The 19,797-nt window shown below is 37.6% G+C and overlaps 1 protein-coding gene across 1 annotated transcript in view; it reads right to left on the bottom strand.

Annotated features, from left to right (window-relative positions):
* The window catches only part of EXOC6B (exocyst complex component 6B), a 730,763-nt gene that overhangs the window by 187,821 nt on the left and 523,145 nt on the right, over positions 1-19,797 (bottom strand). Inside the window, exon 19 of the mRNA XM_060118019.1 lies at positions 11,910-12,051. Coding sequence (XP_059974002.1) covers positions 11,910-12,051 — 142 coding nt within the window. The remainder of the gene's footprint in view (positions 1-11,909; positions 12,052-19,797) is intronic.

Raw genomic sequence — 19,797 nt, forward strand, 5'->3', positions numbered from 1 at the left:
CATTAAAGCAATAATAACTAATTATCCTTAGATTTTCACATGTGCAGAACACTGCAAATTATAGGAAGCAAGTTTATTTTTCTGCATACAAACTCGAAGTCTATCATCAATCTTTTTACCTTAATGTTTCTCAGATGGAAGAAGGCAGAATGGGAAAGCTTGTTTTAAAATTATAATTCAGAAAGATGAGGCTGAGGATAGAAGCTAAAGGATCTGAAATCAATGATACTGAAACACACAAAATGTCCTTCAGTAGTCTAGAACAGGAAATTTGCATCTTCAGGCATTACATATCCTCAAACGAAGGAGGCATCTGTTATTTTGATATAACCTAGGGAGATGAGGTTTAAAATTTTACTGGGCTCAAACTTTTTCCATTTGTCTCTCTTCAAACCCTATATTCTTAAAATGGCTCTCTTTTTAAGAATTGCAGAGGTACAATTAAGATAATTAAGATACAACTTGAAAAGTGTTGTTCTGATAAAACAGAAAATATATACTTTAATTGGAAAGGAAGTATTTAAATTTAAATTCAAAACTTTTCACAAGAATCCCACAGCATGTAATGATACCAGTTGCTACAACAATTTAACATTTCTAAGATTGAAGTATATCTCACAGAAAGCCAACTTGTCTTCTTTAAATCTATCTGTCATATCAGTACTATATTAGTACTCATGTCCTAATAACTAAGTTTCCAAAAGAAATGTATTCATACTCTTTAGACTCTTCTGAAATTCAGGACTGCTTAAGTAACACGTTTCATCATGGCAACCCTGATCTTATCCACAACCACATTGACATTTCTACAGGATACTACAGTGCTTTAGGTCTTCACTAGACAGTTTGCTTTCTTCCTAAACTAATATTATCCAAAAGTAAATATCATAAAGCAGACTCTGAGAACAGTTACAGAGAAAGTTTCTTTGAGGCAAAAAAATTACTGACCCTATTCCAATGGTCATTAAATTTATGAGCCCCTGATGGCAATCACTCAAAGCCTGCTTTCTGCTTCCATATACTCTAGGTCCCTGATGAACATGTTATCATACATAACTATAATTAAAACTATAATAAACATATTTAATATTTACTAGTGGTTACAAATATATGTGTATTAGGATCTGTAAAGCATTTCATATGCATTATCTCATTTAATTTTTAAAACAACTTTCCATACACATGAAAATATCCACACAGTCTTCCCTCCCATGATAAACTGTAATGTCTTAGAACTAAATGGAAACTCAGAAATCATCTAGCCAAGTGTTCCCATATTATAAATTAGAAGCCCAAAGCCCAAACAGGTTTAATGAATTCCCAAGATCACACAGCATGTTGGTGGCAAAACTGAGGTTATAATACAACTTTCCTTCCAGCTTAGTACTCTTTCTGATGATGATGATAATGATACTTGACAATGAGGATGGCAGCTAGCAGTCACTGAGCATTTGTTATGCGTTACTCACTTAATCATCTCAACAAGTCTGTGAGAGAGTATAATTGTAACTTCATTTTATAAATAAAGATACTGAGGTTAAGAAGAGGAATACAGGGCCTCCCTGGTGGCGCAAGTGGTTAAGAGTCCGCCTGCCGATGCAGGGGATACGGGTTCGTGCCCCGGTCTGGGAGGATCCCATATGCCGCGGAGCGGCTGGGCCCGTGAGCCATGGCCGCTGGGCCTGCGCATCCGGAGCCTGTGCTCCGCAACGGGAGAGGCCACAACAGTGAGAGGCCCACATACCGCAAAAAGAAAAAAAAAAAAAAAAAAAAAAAAAAAAGAAGAGGAATACAGTATGCCCAAACTACTAAATATAATATATAATAACAAAAATCAGAGATGATAGAAACAGATTGGTTTCAAAGGTCAATCTGTTTTTATTACCTCTGATTTTAATTATTATATATTATACAGATGGTATATTGAGAATTGACTGTTGGTGGCAAGAATGGCTTGATAATCCATAGAAGTTGGTGGTAGGATATGTGTACTCAAGTTGCCAATTGTACATCCTCCTAAGAGAGTATTTCTTAGGATTCCAACTACATCCTTGCTATTCATATCACATGACTGCCATCCCAAGCCACTTCCTACTTCTACTCCCTTCCATCTTCAGAGCTGACCAAAAAGATCCAGAAACTTAGGTAGCTGCTAATTGAGTCATTTTTATTCATTCAACAAGTATTTATTAATCAAGTACCATATGTCAGGCACTGTGCTAGAGGCTAAGGAGACAGGAGTGTGCAGACATGATCTGCTGTTTACCTTTTTCTTGGATCCTATGAAATCCATATATTCAAAATAAGCCCTCCTCTTTTCTTGAACTGTTTTGAATAAATTTTTGTTCCTTGCAAATAAACATAATTTAATTAAGACAGATTATTAGGGATTGAGCTGGCAAAACAAAGACTTTAGAGAAAATGTAGAATATTTGGAACTCGTTAACAGGTGATGGCAGGGAAAAGGGCATTAAGACATCCTTTCATTTCCCAGGATGAGAAGTCAACAGTCTGTGGAATGTGGCAGCCAAGCTCATAATTAAGGTATTATCTTAAGTCACCTGGGAACAAGTTCCCATTGAGGGTGAAGCTTTGGAGGACTAGGTTGTCCTGCCATTGCTCAATTTAAAGAAACTGAAGAATATGGAAAGCTTTCATGTGAAAGCTTTTAATAACACTGGGCAACTTACAATGAAAATGGGGCACTCTGGTCCTTGCTAGAATGCATAGCTCAAAAATCCAAGGAAACACAGAACCATCGTGAGGCACTACTATAATAATCCCCTTCTGTCTGCAGCTGGATGGCTGGGTGAGCTGAAAATCAAGAGCACAAACTGATCTATGAACTGATACACCAGCTGTCTTCATACTTTTACCATATTTCCTTGATAAATGCAAGGGTGCTAAGCGAAATTGTGAAACTTTGATCCCTCAGCCTTCTCCAGAATGCTTTCTATTGTATCTCCCTTGCCAGAGAAGGGTAGCACTCTGCTCTGCTCTACCTCTTACTGAATCTTGTCCTGTGACTAGGACCTAAACACAACATGGGCTCAAGGGTGATCTGCAAAATAAGAGTAGGGGAGAAAAGAATTATACTCAGAAGGGAATGTAAGAGTTTTCTAAGAAATCGCAGGAAAAAAAACCAAACCTGTGTGGATACGCATTTTGTACTAGTTATTCAAGGATGACTAAACATAATTTTGAATGACAAATTAATTACTATTGGGCATCTCATTGGAGAGGCTTGATTTAATGTACGAGCTGGTAGTCACTTTAACAGTTTGTTTGGTAGGCTGATGCAGTTTGGGTTTAGTACTGGCTTAGTTATTAAGGACCAAAACTCCTTTTGCAAAATGTAAACTTCAAAGGCTGCAAGAGAAGAATGATAGTAAGACCTGTCACATTTGTTTCCCTTAGGCTTCTGACCAGGGTCCTGAGGACTCACTTCTCTTCTGTCTCCCTCACACCAGGAAGAGATTGGTAAAGGAATGCCTGAAAGCTTAAGACAGACTCTTATGGGGAGTGACCAATGGTGGATAATTAACTATATGGACGTGGAGAGTCAAGGACAGCTGGGCTCAAGTAATGGAGAAAATAAAAATAAGTGAATACAGTTACCCAAATGGCAGGTGTTTGGGCCTGGTACTTAGGGTTCAGAGAGAATGCTTTACAAAGATTCCTTAGTTCAGAAGCCCCAGTGCAAAATCATAAGCAAGCCTATTAAGGTTTGCCTGATTAAGATTTGCTAAAACATCTCACACCTGAGTCAGGGGAGAGCCTCTTGGATACCACACAAGGGAACTTGCAGCCATTTTTTTTAGTGAATATATACTACGAGTTGGAAAATTCAAACTTCTCAGTCCTGGAGTATTAGGTCCTGACTTTTTTTTAGCCTTGAGCTAAAACTACTTCTCTAGGGATGCAGAAAGCAATCTGATCTTTCAGTTAGAGTGGGGTCTATGGAGTTAAGTGACAAATGGTGTTCTGCTAATATTTTATATCATAGTAGGCTCAGTGAGATCATGAATCTACTTTGAAGTTGTTTCATTAAATCCTGAGTTTAGGCAGATTCTCCACATTGGTTTCCTGACCTGTAAAGTAAGGGCTATTATGGTAAGAAGGGTGAAATGGAAGGCTTTGGAGTCCTTGTTCCCAAGCTCAGATTAACTTGACCATCAAAGAACTGAGAATTTGGCAAGATGCATTCTATTACCTTTCTGTACAGGGACTCAGTCTATTCTGTGCAAAAGGCGATGGGCCCTGCGAAAAGATGGATTACACTAAATTTTAAAAGATGCAATTGCTGCTGTATTTCCTCACAACCAAATGTCCCCTGGATTTGGATTAATTATATTATATTTTTAATATGCCAATCCTTTGAATAATATAGGAACATGAGCAGACAACTAAAAACTGAAATATTTAACATTATAAACCATATAACAATGGAAGTGGGAAAGAAAATAAGACAAAAACACATGAAAGCATATGCATAAAGAAATGATAACTGTAATAAATAAAATTTCCATGGCTGTTTACAAATGATTTTATGCATAGTATCTTATTTGACTTCATAACAATACTGTGAGAAAACTATAGCAGGGATTAATATTTCTAGTTTACTGATGGACTCAGGGAGGGTAGATGAGTTGATTTATTCACTCCAATGGCTTGAATTATGATGCATAAATATGCTGAAGCTTCCAAATCATCTCCATCATGGATTACTGCAACAGCCTTATAACTGATCTCTGAGGCCCCTGATAAATTGCAGAGTTCCTTCCAAAAGCACAAATCTAATCAAGTCACTCTCCTATTTAACATCAATGGTTTCCCATTTTTTCTCAAGCTTCCAGCATGGTACTTTGCATGTAGTACCATGCAAAGTAGGGGTAGGGGCTCCACATATATTTGTTGAATAAATGAACAGATTACTGAATTAGCGCTGTTAAAAAGTAGGTGAGCTGGAATATGAACCTAGACCTCCTTATTTTTAGAATATACAAAGAAAAAGGTTTGGAAATTCCAAATCCAGACACAGACTGAACATCCTAGTACATGAATGCTACAGTAGCCCAGGTTTGATCAAGGAGGTAAGTATTAGGTCATCAAGACCTGCTAGTATTTAAAATCCAGTTTCTGTGTTGGGATCCAGTGTTCCAATATCCAAAACCAAATATAAGATATATGAACATATGGAGATATAAGATGAAATTCATACAGAGCAGAAATACCCAGAGGTCACTGTCAATTTTTAGAGGGAAAGGAATATTTTCTTCACATCTCCTAAATCCTAATAATCTTCACCATAAAGGTACTTGGTTTGATTAGCCTGTCAGTAAGAATCAACAACACTCCTATTAGATAGTGGTATCCAAAGCAGTAGTTACCATCTCTAGTAAACATCTGAGCTAACTAATTGATTTCTTGCAAAAGCATAGGCTGAGAATTAGAAAATCATCAGTTCTGGATGATAACTTTCAGAACAACTACAGAAGCTCAACAGATAACTACAAAAAGCAAAACTTACACTGAATAAAAGGGCATCTCCAAACCTAACTGATTCACAAACTACAGACAAAGGTCTGCATGGTCTGCAAAAGACCTTCTGAGAGTTGCTGTATATTTATTACTGCTGTTGTTGTTGCTGCTGATAATGATAACAGGTGAAGCTACTCCTTATTGCATATTTAATGTTTTTCCAGCCATGGAATAAACCCTTTTATGCATTATCTCATTTAATTCTGACCCCCATTCCTGTAATATTAGGTTCTATTATTATTCCTATTTCATAAATGGGGCTGTGAGAGGTTAAATAATTTATATATGGTCACACTAAAAAGAAGTGGTGACTTGAACATCTGATGGAGCTGACCCTCAAATCTGTGTTCTTAATGAGTACACTATACTAGCTGAATATCTCAGGCTTGCATGCATATAATTCCTGTATGTATTTGGGATCTAGCAAAGTGGCAGCCCAGGCCTCAGAGTCAAACACTCAAGATACATTCACATTCTATCTTGGCCAAAGTTTTATTTCTTTCAGGACCTATACACAGTTCTTCCAATGACTCACAGACAATAGCAAAAATACCTCATGTACACACCACTGGGTAGAAAGATGTAAGTGTTAATTATCTTGTCATTTGGGGCTGCTTTTATACGCCTCTGTATAGTTATGTGAATCTTATGTATCATTTCTTTAAGATTTTTTATAGACCACTGAGCATGTAAAGAAGAAAATGAGGGGGATGGTATAGCAAAAGACATAGAATTCTTTCTTTTAAATTAAAATAAGTGTCCATGGAAAGTTTTTTGACAGACAAATTAATGCCAATCAGAAATGAAACATTAAATTCTAAATCAATGAACCTTAGTGGCTCTAAATATATGGGAAAAAATTTCAGTGGTAATATGGTTATTAGAGGCACTGCCATGCCTCACAAATGTTAGTGTCAAGCTGATCCTAAGTCTGAAAGGCTATTACAAATATTGAATGGCTTTTCAGGCAAGACACTGGCTCTCTGGAACCCCTCTGCCATAGTTAACAAACTATTTTCATAGTTTCCACCTTTTCATTAAATGATCTCTCTACCTCTTAGTCAACTGAAAGCTGGCTCTCTGCTAAGGGTGCCAATTCGCCTATAGTTCTCTAAAATAGAAGCTGTTCATTCTTCTACAAAAAATGTACTTCAGAATCAGGCTATAAGATGGGCATTTTCCTTATTCATCGGTGCTTCTCTCAGATCATTACTCCTCTTCCTCAAGGCTCACATATTTTAGCTTATTACCCTCCATCTCTCTTTACCTTTTAGCTCTACCAAAAATGCAATCATTTTGATTGAGTTATTCCCAATCATTCATCAGGCTTTGCTGTTCAACCATTGGTATGGTTGGTCACCTACCCCAAAGCCTTTTTCTCCCTTTTATTTATATCAGAATGAGGTTCTACTATTCCTCAAGACTCAGAAAATGATGACTTCGTATTCAACATTAAGAATCAATCTTGACTGGTTTAGCCAATCATTATGTTTTCATTCTCCTGGGAAGTAATTGGTTAAGACAGAGCCATGTAAAACAATTCTGGCTAACGAGATGCAAGGAATCCAGTGGATGGCTTCTAGAAACAATTCTGTGGCTGCTGGATGTTATCATGTCTGGATGTAATTCCTGGAATTGTACTTCTTTCTTTCTTTTTTTAAAAATCTCAGATACCAGTCCTTTTTTAAAAATTTAATTAATTAATTAATTAATTTATGGCTGTGTTGGGTCCTCGCTGCTGCGCGCGGGCTCTCTCAAGTTTAGGCGAGCGGGGGCTACTCTTCATTGTGGTGCACGGGCCTCTCACTACTGTGGCCTCTCTTGCTGCGGAGCACAGGCTCCAGGCGCATGGGCTTCAGCAGTTGTGGCACACGGGCCCAGCAGCTGTGGCTCGCCAGCTCTAGAGCGCAGGTTCAGCAGCCACGGCGCACAGGCCCAGCTGCTCCGCGGCATGTGGGATCTTCCTGGATCAGGGCTCGAACCCGTGTCCCCTGCAATGGCAGGTGGACTCCCAACCACTGCACCACCAGAGAAGCCCTGGAATTGTTCTTATTTCTGAATGATGAGATCATAATTTTTTTGTTACTTTTCCCCCCCGAATTTCCACAAAGAGCAGGTATTACTTCTATAAAAAATAAAATTAATAAAGAAAAACCTTGGGCTTCCCTCGTGGTGCAGTGGTTAAGAATCCGCCAGCCAATGCAGGGGACACGGGTTCGAGTGCTGGTCCAGGAAGATCCCACATACTGCAGAGCAACTAAGCCCGTGCACCACAACTACTGAGCCTGCGCTCTAGAGCCCATGAGCCACAACTACTGAAGCCTGTGCGCCTAAAGTCCGTGCTCTACAAGACAAGCCATCTCAATGAGAAGCCCCCGCACTGCAACAAAGAGTAGCCCCTGCTCACCGCAACTAGAGAAAGCCCGCGCCCAGCAACGAAGACCCAATGCGGCCAAAAATATATAAATAAAATAAATTTATTAAAAAAAAAAAGAAAAACCTTGAAAAGATATTTACTTAATTCCATGATGGAATTCACTTAATTTCATGATGGAATTCACTTAATTTCATGATGGAGTAATAGGAAGAAGACATCTTCCCACTGGAAAAAAAAGAAAAGCCTGGAAAACTGGAAAAAGCATCTGAAAGAATGGTTTTAGATATTAGACAACAATCAATGCAGGGCTCTGATCCCTGAAAGAAAGAAAACAAACCAGGTGAGCATATCTAGCAGCAGTTTCTGGGGTGTGATACATAGCGGACAAAGGGAAGGAACACAAACAAAGCATGGCAGTCTGAGTTGAAAAGTCAGAGATTATAGTCCAGAATGCCAAGGCAGCTAGTATTTGCAGGGCCAATGACTAGATGGAGGGAGCTGCAAAAGGAAAACTGCAAAAGACTCCCACTGAATATGTGGCTGAGTACTAATCTGTGCATGTATGAGAAGAAACTACCCAAGGCTGGGGAAAGAATCACCAGAGAGGAATAGGCAGAATAATTTGTGGAGCTCTTATAGAGCTGGGCATACTTTGGGTTTCCATCAGCCAGAGTTGAAAGATCTTCAGATACCTGGGGCACGGCCTAGAATCCTTCAAAACGGCATTGCTTTAGATTTGGGATTTAAATATGACCTAGACGAAAGGCTGCTCTAGACCCAATATAAACGAAAAAGCAAACCTTGAAAGGATCCAACCAAGTAAAGTAAATCCAGGTCAGAACAAAACCTAGCACTATTTAAAGGAATGCAACAAAATACAGTACCAACAGCATAAAATTTTAAATGTTACGTATCAGAGCTCCTCCATGTGGTCTCTCCAAGTGAGCTGGTTTAGGCTTCCTCACAGCATGGAGGCTTCAGAGTAGTGGGACTTTTTATACAGCAGCTAACTAAGGAGACGGAGGCTGCACTGCCTTTTATGATCCAGCCACAGAAGTCACAAAGGCCACTTCTGCCACATTCTATTGGTTACAATCAAGTCACAGCTTGCCCAGATTCAACAGAAGGGAAATTAGAGGTTGATACCTTTTTTTTCAATTAAATAATTTTGAATATGCATACAGTACTGTGCATTTCCCTCTAATAGATGTTAATTCTTAATAAGGTAGTATCAAGATTCTAGGAAAAGAGATATTGTGGTAGACATCTTTGAACAATGTAATCTGCACTGTAGAGCTGGGCTGACATCTAGTATAATTTCCTTTCAGCTTGAAAAACTACCTTTTAAATGTGTTGTGGTATAGATCTTCTGGTGACAAATTTTCTCAACTTCTGTTTATTTGAAAATGTCTATATTTTACCTTTATGCTTGAAGGATATTTTTCACAAGATAAAGAGTTTTCAGGTTAAGGTTAACAGGCTTTTTTTTTTTTTTCATTCTTTCAGGATTTTAAAGATGTTCCTCTACTGCCTCCTGGTTTGCACTGTTTCTGATAAGAAATTAGCAGTAATTCTTATCACTGCTCTTTATTATGTAATGTGTCTTTTCTTCTGCTGTTAAGATTTTCTCTTTTATTGCTGTTATTTTTAGCAATCTGACCATAATGTGCCTGGGTGTGGCTATATGCTTATCTTGCTAAAGATTTCTTGAGCTTTTTGAATCAGTGAGTTAATACTTTTTTTTTATCAGACCTGGAAAATATTTCCTCTAGTCATGCATTATGTCCATTTTTTCCTTTAAGTTATTGAATATATTTATATTTAGTGTTTTAAAGGCCCTGTCCACTATTTTCAACATTTGTATAATCAGTGGGTTTATTTCTATTGTTTATTTTTTTCTTCTGTTATGGGTCATATTTTCCTACTTCTTTGTATGTCGAATTTTAGTTTTTTGATGTGAAATTGTAGATGCTATATGGTTGAGAATCTGAAAACTTTTTCATGTTCCTCTTCCTTCAAAGATTGTTGAGTGTTTTGGCAGGCAGTTATTTTACTGGCAGATTACCTTTATCTTGTCAAATCTTCTTATTAGACTTTATTAGGGTGGCTCAAGATTAGCTCTTACTCTAGAGCTTGAATAGCATTCTTAATGCCTAACCTTCTGGGGTATTACTGAATGCACAATATGTTAAGGTGGTCCCTCCACTCTGGCAGGTCAGAATTCCAGTGTTTCCTAGCACTCTGTGACCACTGGCATTCCTATTCAGCTCATAGATCCTCAGTGGCTATTCTCCGCTAAGCCTTCCAGAGTTTCACACCACACATGGCAACTTGGTTTTTGATCAAAGACTCAAGGGCTCTCCAATGCAGATTTCTGGAGCAACTGCTTTAAACAACTCCTTGCTCTCAGGTACCTTTCTCCACAAACCTAAGCTGCCTCAACAGTCCTATAAGCCAATTTCTGGGGGGGGTTTCTGTGCAAAACACTGCTTTTTATTCGGGCTCTACTTTCCTGTGCTGTGTTTGGATAGTGCCCCCAGACAGAAAACAAGAGAAAATGTCAAGCTTACCTTGTGCATTTCCCCTCTGAAGGATCATAGCCTTGTGCTCTCTGCTGCCTAATGCATGAAAAAAGTTGTTTCATAGTTTATCCAGTTTTATAGCTGTTTATGGCAGAAGGGTGACCTTGATACTTGTTACTCTGTGATGGCTGGAACTTGAAGTCTTAATTAATTAATTAATTAATTAATTAATTAAAAATAGCATAGCCAGTTAAGCCTTAATTTCCAGCCATCAGAAGTCAACCAAGTGGGAGAATTCCCTGGCAGTCCAGTGGTTAGGACTCCGTGCTTCCACTGCAGGGGGCCCAGGTTCAATCCCTGATCAGAGAATTAAGATCCTGCAAGCTGTGTGGTGTGGCCAGAAAAAAAAAAAAGTCAACCAAGGGAAACCAATAAACAGTAAAAAAAAGTAAGAGGTGGGGCAGAAGTATTAGCAGACTCATGTAATTTTCCACTATTTTAATTTTCCTAGAATCAGAAAAAAGTTTCCAGGAGTCATATCATTTTTGTTCATTTTCATTTCTCACTGATGGCACAATGAACACCACAACACTCTTCATTTGTTCCTTCTTCCTCGCTAACTAGAGCCTGGTTTTGTGTTTAATTCCAAGTAGACAATTCATGATAAGTCAACTATGTCAATAATGATGCTCCTCTTTCTCTTTGCCAGATACTCAATCTCCCAGTCTCCCTGAGAGCTGGAGGCAACCACACAACTATATTTTGACCAATGAGACACACAGGGAAGTTTGTTAGGGGTTTACTGAAAAGATTTTAATTTTTTTAATAAAAAAATAGGTGATGCTGGCACCTCCCTCCTGTATTGAATGTGAGTCCCTTCTGACTATAATATGTATGAGGAGGAAAATTCTAAGTATGACAGAAGAGAGGGAACAAAAGAGCCTGGGTCCTTGATGACATCACTGAGCAACTAAACTAATACAGCAACTCACTGCCTCTGAGAAAAATAAAACCTATTTAGTTTAACCACTCTGTCTAAGGTTTTCTGTTTCTACCTGTCATAGAAAGCATTTCTGACTGATAAATGCATACTCCATTTGTTCTTTAGACTAAGAAGAGTTTGCAGGTAAGATGAAAAAATAGTTTTCAAATACAACATAAAAAGGAAATGGTTGAGAACTGCATTCTTTGAAGTCTTTAAACTAATCAGGTTTTCTTTGGTGTGTATTAAATGCATGTCTGCCTTGTATCCTCCTCTAGACTGCAAACTTCCATGCTAGGGATCTTCTTTGTTCTACATATGGGCCTAGGCACTCTTGGGTGTTCAAATTAACTTGGTGACAGACTCTTATTTCTAGTACTCTTTGACTCCATTAGGACCAAAACCCCACAGACCTAAAACTTTTTTTTTCCACAGAAGTGAATATGCAGGTAAAACAAATAAGTGAAGAGATGGTTTACTGTCTTACGTTCACATTCTCTGACATCCAAGTTGAACTGCTGTAATGCTCCCAAGGTGAGCTGCCTTACTTCAGCTTCCAGCAAAAGTTGCATCAAGGATGTGGCTAAATGCTTGCAAGCTGACATACATGCTGTCTGGGCCACCTTTCCCTGAAATACAAGAATGTAAATCATAAGGCTGATGGATTAAAATGAAACTCCAACGAAAATTAAAATCATTTATTTTTCAATTAGCAATTTCTTTGAAGGTTTTCTCCATCATGATAACCCTTGCATTCAAATAACTTTGAAATTAATAGCACCTCATGGCAAACATCTTAAATATTTAGCTCCATTACCATCAGTCATGTCAGTATAACACTCAGCTAAAATTCATAAAGCCTAGCTATTTATTTACGAAGTGCTTTCTTCCTAAATCAACAACAGATTAACCATATTCAAAATCTTAATTAAACTGAGAAGGAATGTTTCCACAGAGACTAAATTTCAAAGAGTCCCTTCTAAAAATACCATAATTCTTAAAAAGCGAATGTAAACAATTCCTAACTTATCTTGAAACCACAGTGTTTACTACTTTATGATTTAACACATATAAAATGAAAAGAATGGTTTAAAACAAAATGTTTTCTGAAAAAAATAATTAAAAGGATAAATTTTGTTTTCTTAAAAAATAAACACTGAGGTTTATGAACACACACTCTAAGCTAATTTTTTAAATACTGATATTAAAATTAGTATTTTACCATCTTCTTTAAAAGATTCACTTTACACTAGTGAATTATATCTTAGTTCCAGGTCTAAGTTATACATCATGAAAGATATATCCATTTCTTCCCAAGATATATATCCATTTTATTTTTGTTATCATCTAGTCTGAAAAACAGGATATGTTTGAAAAAGTCTGAGTCCTCATATTAGTCAGTGGATCCTTCTTTTTTGAAATCATGAAATACTTCAGTCATTCAGAAAGATGTGTAGAATTATATGATGAACACTTATGTACATACTAAACATTACAAATATAGTTAAAGCCCTTATATGACCTCCTTAAATCATTTTATTCCTTCTCCCCAGAGGTGACCGTTTCTTGTGTTGAGTATACCATTTGTATTATAAAAATACTATATGACAAGTATATCATAAGAAACAATATTTTTATTATTTTACGTATTTGAAACTTTCTGTATTACAAAGGATGTCCTCCTACAATTGCTTTTTTGGTTCAATGTTATGAATGTGAATGTTTATAAATGAAATACATGTGGTTGTAGTTTATTCCTTTAATTATTCCACAGTATTCCATTTTAGGAGTATACCAGAATTTATTTGTCCATTCTTCTGTTGTTGGAGATTTAGGTTGTTTCTTTTTTTTTTTTTTCTTTTGCTATTATAAACAGAGTAGGTCATAGAGTAATGTCAGTCTTCATGAAAATGCCAGATTCTGACTATAGTTTTTTTTTTTTAATATATATATTTTTCATACATTTCACTGGGCCAGGGCCTTCCACAAAAGTTAGCAGGCTTCAAATGGAAAAACATATAACAAATAATACAAGAATGAATTTTAAAATTTGCATGACTTTTTATTTACTTTGGATAATTACTTTAAGATTATTTCTCAAATCTACTAGAATGAGGGGTATCAAAGTATTGTGATTCATAATGCACATGTGTATACATGAAGAGGAACACAGGTGGAAGCCAGATTTCCAAATACCTAACTATAAACTGCTTTGCCTATGGTATATTCTGACTTACAATGTCCCTAGATATTTCCTAGAGTATCACTTAATTGCATAATCACCAGCACTGAGTACTATTACAAATTTTTCTACTAATTAAACAAGAGATACTTTATGGTTTTTGTCTTTGATTATTTTGTGAGATTGAATATCTTCTAAATTTTTATTTGACTAAAATATTATTTTATAGAATAAAAATAACAGAGTAATAAACAATGACCTATTATATTACACATTCTAAAAATGTTTCTCCTCTATGGTTCTGTTTGTAGGTTCTGAAGACCCACACTCTGTGGGTGATTTAACACAACAAATGGAAATACTTAAGTAGGGAATACTGTAGAGACCAAGTCGGAACGAGGGAATGGAAGCATAAAGAATCCTAAAGAGAAAAGTTACGTAAAAGAAATACATATTAAATGGTATGCTTTCAACTAAACCCACTGGAGACCTGGAACAGGTATCACCAAGGAGCCATAGAGTTCAACATAATTGTCAGGCTATGCCCCATGAGAAGAATCAGAGGGGGCAGATCAAAGTTGTGAGAAGCCCTATGGCTTTTCAACAGTGGAGTGCAGTGAAGAAATGAGGATGGACTAGAGCAGATGTCCAGAGACAACACTGCAGATCAGAAGGCAGAGAAAAGGGAAAGAAACTACTATCTCTTGGACACTACTATATGCCCAAGATGTGCTATACTTAGGCAGCTGACATCTTATGTTATTTCACTTAATTCTCACGATCAACCCAAGAAGTTGGTGTTATTCCTTTCCTGTAGATGAATAAACGAAGGTTCTACGCAAGGTTAAGAAATTTAGACAAAGTCATACAGCTATTTGTTACTTCTACCCAATCCTAAATCTGTATCTTTCTAGTAAATCATCACCTAAAAAGCAACACTAAATCTTATACTGTCTTATACTGGAACAGCTGGGCAAAAACAGATCCAGATAATAACAGGGTTAACAGGTTATCCAAGACATAAAAACTAGGTCCAAACAGGTAAGACAGTTGTAGTTCAGGAGCCAACTCTTCAAATATTGAGTATCTGCTGGGGCATGCTTTTTAACTGTGGTCCAGCATAACTATCTAGGCCAAGGTCAACACTTAAAGGTCCTAACAAACTGAACATGGAGATGTTGTAAAAATCAAAGAGCTAAAAGCCCAATTAAGCTGGAGGCTGAGAAGACAGCATTTGAAAGGCTTGTTTCCAGTGGTCAAAACAGATTGCCAAGGAGAAACGAAGCTGGCCTAATAAAATGAAAATAAGATAGCTCACAGTCAGAAAGCCCCAAGTTTGAATTTTTATCTCTACCACTCATTAGAAGTGTAATTTAGTGTAAGTTAGTTGACACTTCAGACTCATTATTCATCTCAAAATATTAAGCAGCTTATTAACTTTAACATGAAACAAATCTATATCAATCAATAGAGCCAAAGGCACTTATACATGATCATATGTTATACTACCCTAACATACTGAGTTACTTAACTGTCCTCCAATCACTTTCCACCCTACTTCCCCTCAAGCTAATTCTTTATTTCCAAACACAGTGATAATTGCAGAAATGTATATTTTCATTGTTAAATATTTTTCTAATTCTAGAAAGCATTTTGGAGCTTTGCTAATTCACAGTCTGCTATCCATCCTCTTTTTCACTTCTGGTTTCCATTACTACCATGGTATCCATAGATTTTCTAAGAAAGGATAAACAGAGACCCAGGCAATAACAATCAACACACTAAGCAATAAAAATTGGTGGTTTCACCCTACCCTCTTCATGGAGCAGATTCTTTCTAGGAACAAACTGCCAGTCTCTAGGACAGGGTAAGAATTTGGAACAAAGCCTAAACTGACCAAAACCTAAATGACCAAAACTGCCTTTGCATATACCTCCAGTTTCAAATCAGTGATAATCACAACTAGGTTATATCTTATGAAGCTATGATAGTCTCAGTGTACAGAGACTACACAAGAAATAGAAACAGAATGCCAGACAAGATGAAAAATGACCTAAGTATTATTATAATATTTTGAACATATGAAGAACCTGGGATGCAGGGAGATTTGAGTCACAAGATCTTACAACTAGCTCTACAGGCAACATCATACTGCCTCTTAATACAGCTACAATATTTCTGTATTCCAAGACAGCCAATAAATATCAACTAAATGAACTGAAAGTCAACTACCAAAGCACTTAAATAATTCATACTACTTCTCAAGCCTGTTAAAATACCTTTTTAAAAAAAGTTTTGGGAAGGGAAGAAGAGTACACTGGTGACTAAATTCATGTTGTTAATTCAAAGTCAGGCTTATGACCACAGTGAGAACCATCACTGAGCATGAGTCAAGATCTATGAAAATACTTTTTTGATTTTCAACATGTAGCTCTTTGGTAACCAAATCAACTCATTTACTTTAAATATATACCCAGATTCATATCCTCTAATTTGAATTATTCCATCTACCTCCCATTCTCTATTTACTGTCTTAACTTGTACCATAAAACTTTGCACTAGATGATTTACTGCACTGCCATTTCATGCATTTACGTTTCCTTGAAAAGTACATGATTTTCAAGGAAAGAAACTATGGCATTTTTATTTTGGTATATCTAAATGAAGCATAGCTCTAGACTGCAAAGTAGGTACACACTGCCGCCCAACTTTATGCCTTGGAGGTATCTCATTCTCTTCTACACAGAGGGAGATATCATCCATTGTTTCTTACACAAAAGCACAATTAAACACAATTAAGACAAATAGGAATCTTATAAATTCCTTCTTCAAAGAAATACAGAAAGCTCAGTATTCATTACTTTCAATTACTACATACTTCAATTACACAATACTAAGTGTTATGTCATAGTACTAAATGCAAGTGAGCAGAGGTGAAGAGCTTAGAGAAAGCATTATCATCCTCAGTATCACCACAAACTCTACCACCATCACCAGAGCAGCTGCTTCCATTTATTGAGCATTGACTATGTGCCAAATGTTTTGAGAATATTTTCTCGCATAATTCTCACAAGAACCCCATGAGGTATTTAACCCTCTATTTATAGATAAGGACAGAGAGGTTAAGCCATCTGAAGATACCTTGTAAGTTGTGGACCTAGGATGTGAATCCAGCCTTGTCAAATTCCAAAGGCTTTTAACAATCATTTGATCCTGCCTCCCAGTAAAAGGCCTTGGGGTAGTTGCTACATTGTCCTTCTGTTGCTTTGCGACTTTGGGTAAGGGAACGAGGAGGACAAGAAGAAAACATTTTTTTTTTTCTCCCTTCTCCATCTAAGGAAGCATCAAAAGAACGCTGGATTCACAGCAGATATTTAGAATGGACTCCAACCACAGCTCTCTGTCAACCTACTGGGATCAGATCTGAGTTCCAGATCATCAAGAATCTTAACTAAATGACATAAGTGGTCAAAGCCAAATTTCTCTTTCTCTGGATAATCTTAACACGTTTCAAAGTAAGGAATGTTTAAAGAGAGCCAGGAAAGACAGCTGTCTTTTCACACCAAATTTCTCCTCTGCTTTCTGAGTAACACTCCCTTGCTTACACTTTGGTGTGTCAAATTTTATCTTTCTTTAGTTATTTAATGAGTTATTTCACCATGAAATAGAGAAAAGTTCAGACACAGAAACTGATCTAGCAAGGCAAGTAAGAACTACTCAGAGTAAAGTAAAGCCACCCTATAAATTGCTCGTTCTTTCTGTGTACCTATACCTCTAATTCCTTAACCTTCTACCCTGACCACTACTGTAGACAGTTTCTTCAGCCTGCCCCTGCCTTCATGGAACAAGAAAGCTGTCTTGTTCCTTTTTACTCAATATCCCATGGCTATGGGTGAGGCCACTTCATTCCCATAGTACTAAGCCTCCTATTTACTTAGGATGGACATTAAATAAGCCACATTCAGAGGACAGAGGTCTGGATCTTCCCATATGTTCCTGTTATCTGGGACCCATGCTTGGAACTTTGGTTCCCATGTGCTGCAGAAACCCTATGACAAAGTCTTACTTTATCTTTATACCTAAACAACCTTAAAAATCACATATCCTCTCCAAGCTGATTTTCCCACAACTGTATCCATGTCTTAGGAAGGATTACAATCCTACTTAAAGAATATTCTTAAATTCAAATTAGAGAATCTATACAAATATCCACTCATTAAAAGATTCACAAATCCCTATTTTAGACAAACAAATGTTCCCTAACAGCTAAAGAAAATGAAGCCCAAGGATGATAGTTAATATATCTTGGGCAAGGTATTTGGTATTATTTGATGACTTTAGTAGAGCCTACAATGAGACGGTGAACCTCTAATAAATCAAAAATAAGAAAAACATAAAAAGTAAATAAAGGTAAACAATCCCTACTTAATTTGTCATGAAAAAATTAAGAAGCTTGAAGCAAAAAGCACCGTCAAAAGAAAACTGGAAGTATATACTCAGGATGTAGATGGAAGGAGGTGTCAGAGGAGGGATGTAACAGATGCCATAAACCTGGGTCTCAGACCTATCCGCTTGTTTCGCTTTCTTATTCAGCCATTTTTCAAGAAACACAGAAATCTTTTTAAAAACACTTTTTGCTATGCATGCCTTTATTGGGGTATAATTACAAACAGTACATATGGAGCTCTTAAGAATATACAGCTTGATGATCTTTACATATGTAAAAACCTATAAAACTGCCATCCAGATCAAGATAGGAAATATTTCCATAAACCTGAAAGTTCCTCATGCCCCTTTCAAATCAGTAGATCCACCCACACCATGAGGTAACTTTTCTGACTTATAGGCCCATAGATTTGTTTTGCCTCTTTCTTGAACTTCATATAAAAAGAACCCTACAGTAGTGTCCTCTTTTATGCTTAGCTTCTTTTGCTTAGTATGTTTATTGAGATTCATCCATGTTGCTGCATATATCCATAGTTTCTTCCTTTCTATTGCTGAGAAGTATGAGTAAGTCACAATTTGTTTATTCATTTTTCCTATTGATATCTATTTGGGTTATTTCTATTGGGTGCTATTATGAATAGTCTTTAAGTAGAACTATTCATTTTCCTTGGAAAAATACCTAGGATTGAAACTGCTGGATCATAGAGTAGTTGTATGCTTAATTTTATTAGAAACTGCCAAAATTTCAGAGTGATAATACTATTTCATACTCCCACCAGCAATGTATGAGAGTTGTTCCATATCTTCTCCTATACTTGATATTATAAGTCTTTTTTTTTTTTTTTATTTTTGGCTGCGTTGGGTCTTCGTTGCTGTGTGCGGGCTTTCTCTAATTGAGGTGAGTGAGGGCTCCTCTTCGTTGCGTTGTGCGGGCTTCTCATTGTGGTGGCTTCTGTTGCTGTGGAGCATGGGCTCTAGGCTTCTCTTTTTTTTTTTTTGCGGTACGCGGGCCTCTCACTGTTGTGGCCTCTCCCTTTGCGGAGCACAGGCTCCGGACGCCCCCCGCAGGCTCACTGGCCATGGCTCACGGGCCCAGCCGCTCCGTGGCATGTGGGATCTTCCTGGACCAGGGCACGAACCCGTGTCCCCTGCATCGGCAGGCGGACTCTCAACCACTGCGCCACCAGGGAAGCCCTAGGCTTCTCTTGCTGTAGAGCACAGGCTTCAGTAGTTGCAGCATGTGGGCTCAGTAGTTGCAGCATGTGGGTCCTAGAGCACGTGGGCTTCAGTAGTTGTGGCACACGGGCTCAAGAGCACAGGCTCAGTAGTTGTGGCACACAGGCCCTAGAGCACGCGGGCTTCAGTAGTTGTGGCACTTGGGCTCAGTAGTTGTGGCTCGTGGGCTCTAGAGTGCAGGCTCAGTAGTTGTGGCACACAGGCTTAGTTGCTCCACGGCATGTGGGATCTTCCTGGACCAGGGATCAAACCCGTGTCCCCTGCAGTGACAGGCGGATTGTTAACCACGGTGCCACCAGGGAAGCCCCTATAAGTCTTTTTAATTCCTGCTATTCTACCAGAGTATAGTGGCATCTTACTGCAGTTTCAATTTATATTCCCTTATGCGTAATTCTGTTAAAAGTATATTTTCATGTGCCTATTGGTCAAATGGATATCCTCTTTTGTAAAGTACCTATTCAAGTTTATTGTCCATGTTGGGAGTGGGTCAAAGTGCAGACTGTCTAACATT

This window comes from Mesoplodon densirostris, chromosome 14, assembly GCF_025265405.1.
Source record: "Mesoplodon densirostris isolate mMesDen1 chromosome 14, mMesDen1 primary haplotype, whole genome shotgun sequence".
NCBI classification, from domain to species: Eukaryota; Metazoa; Chordata; class Mammalia; order Artiodactyla; family Ziphiidae; genus Mesoplodon; species Mesoplodon densirostris.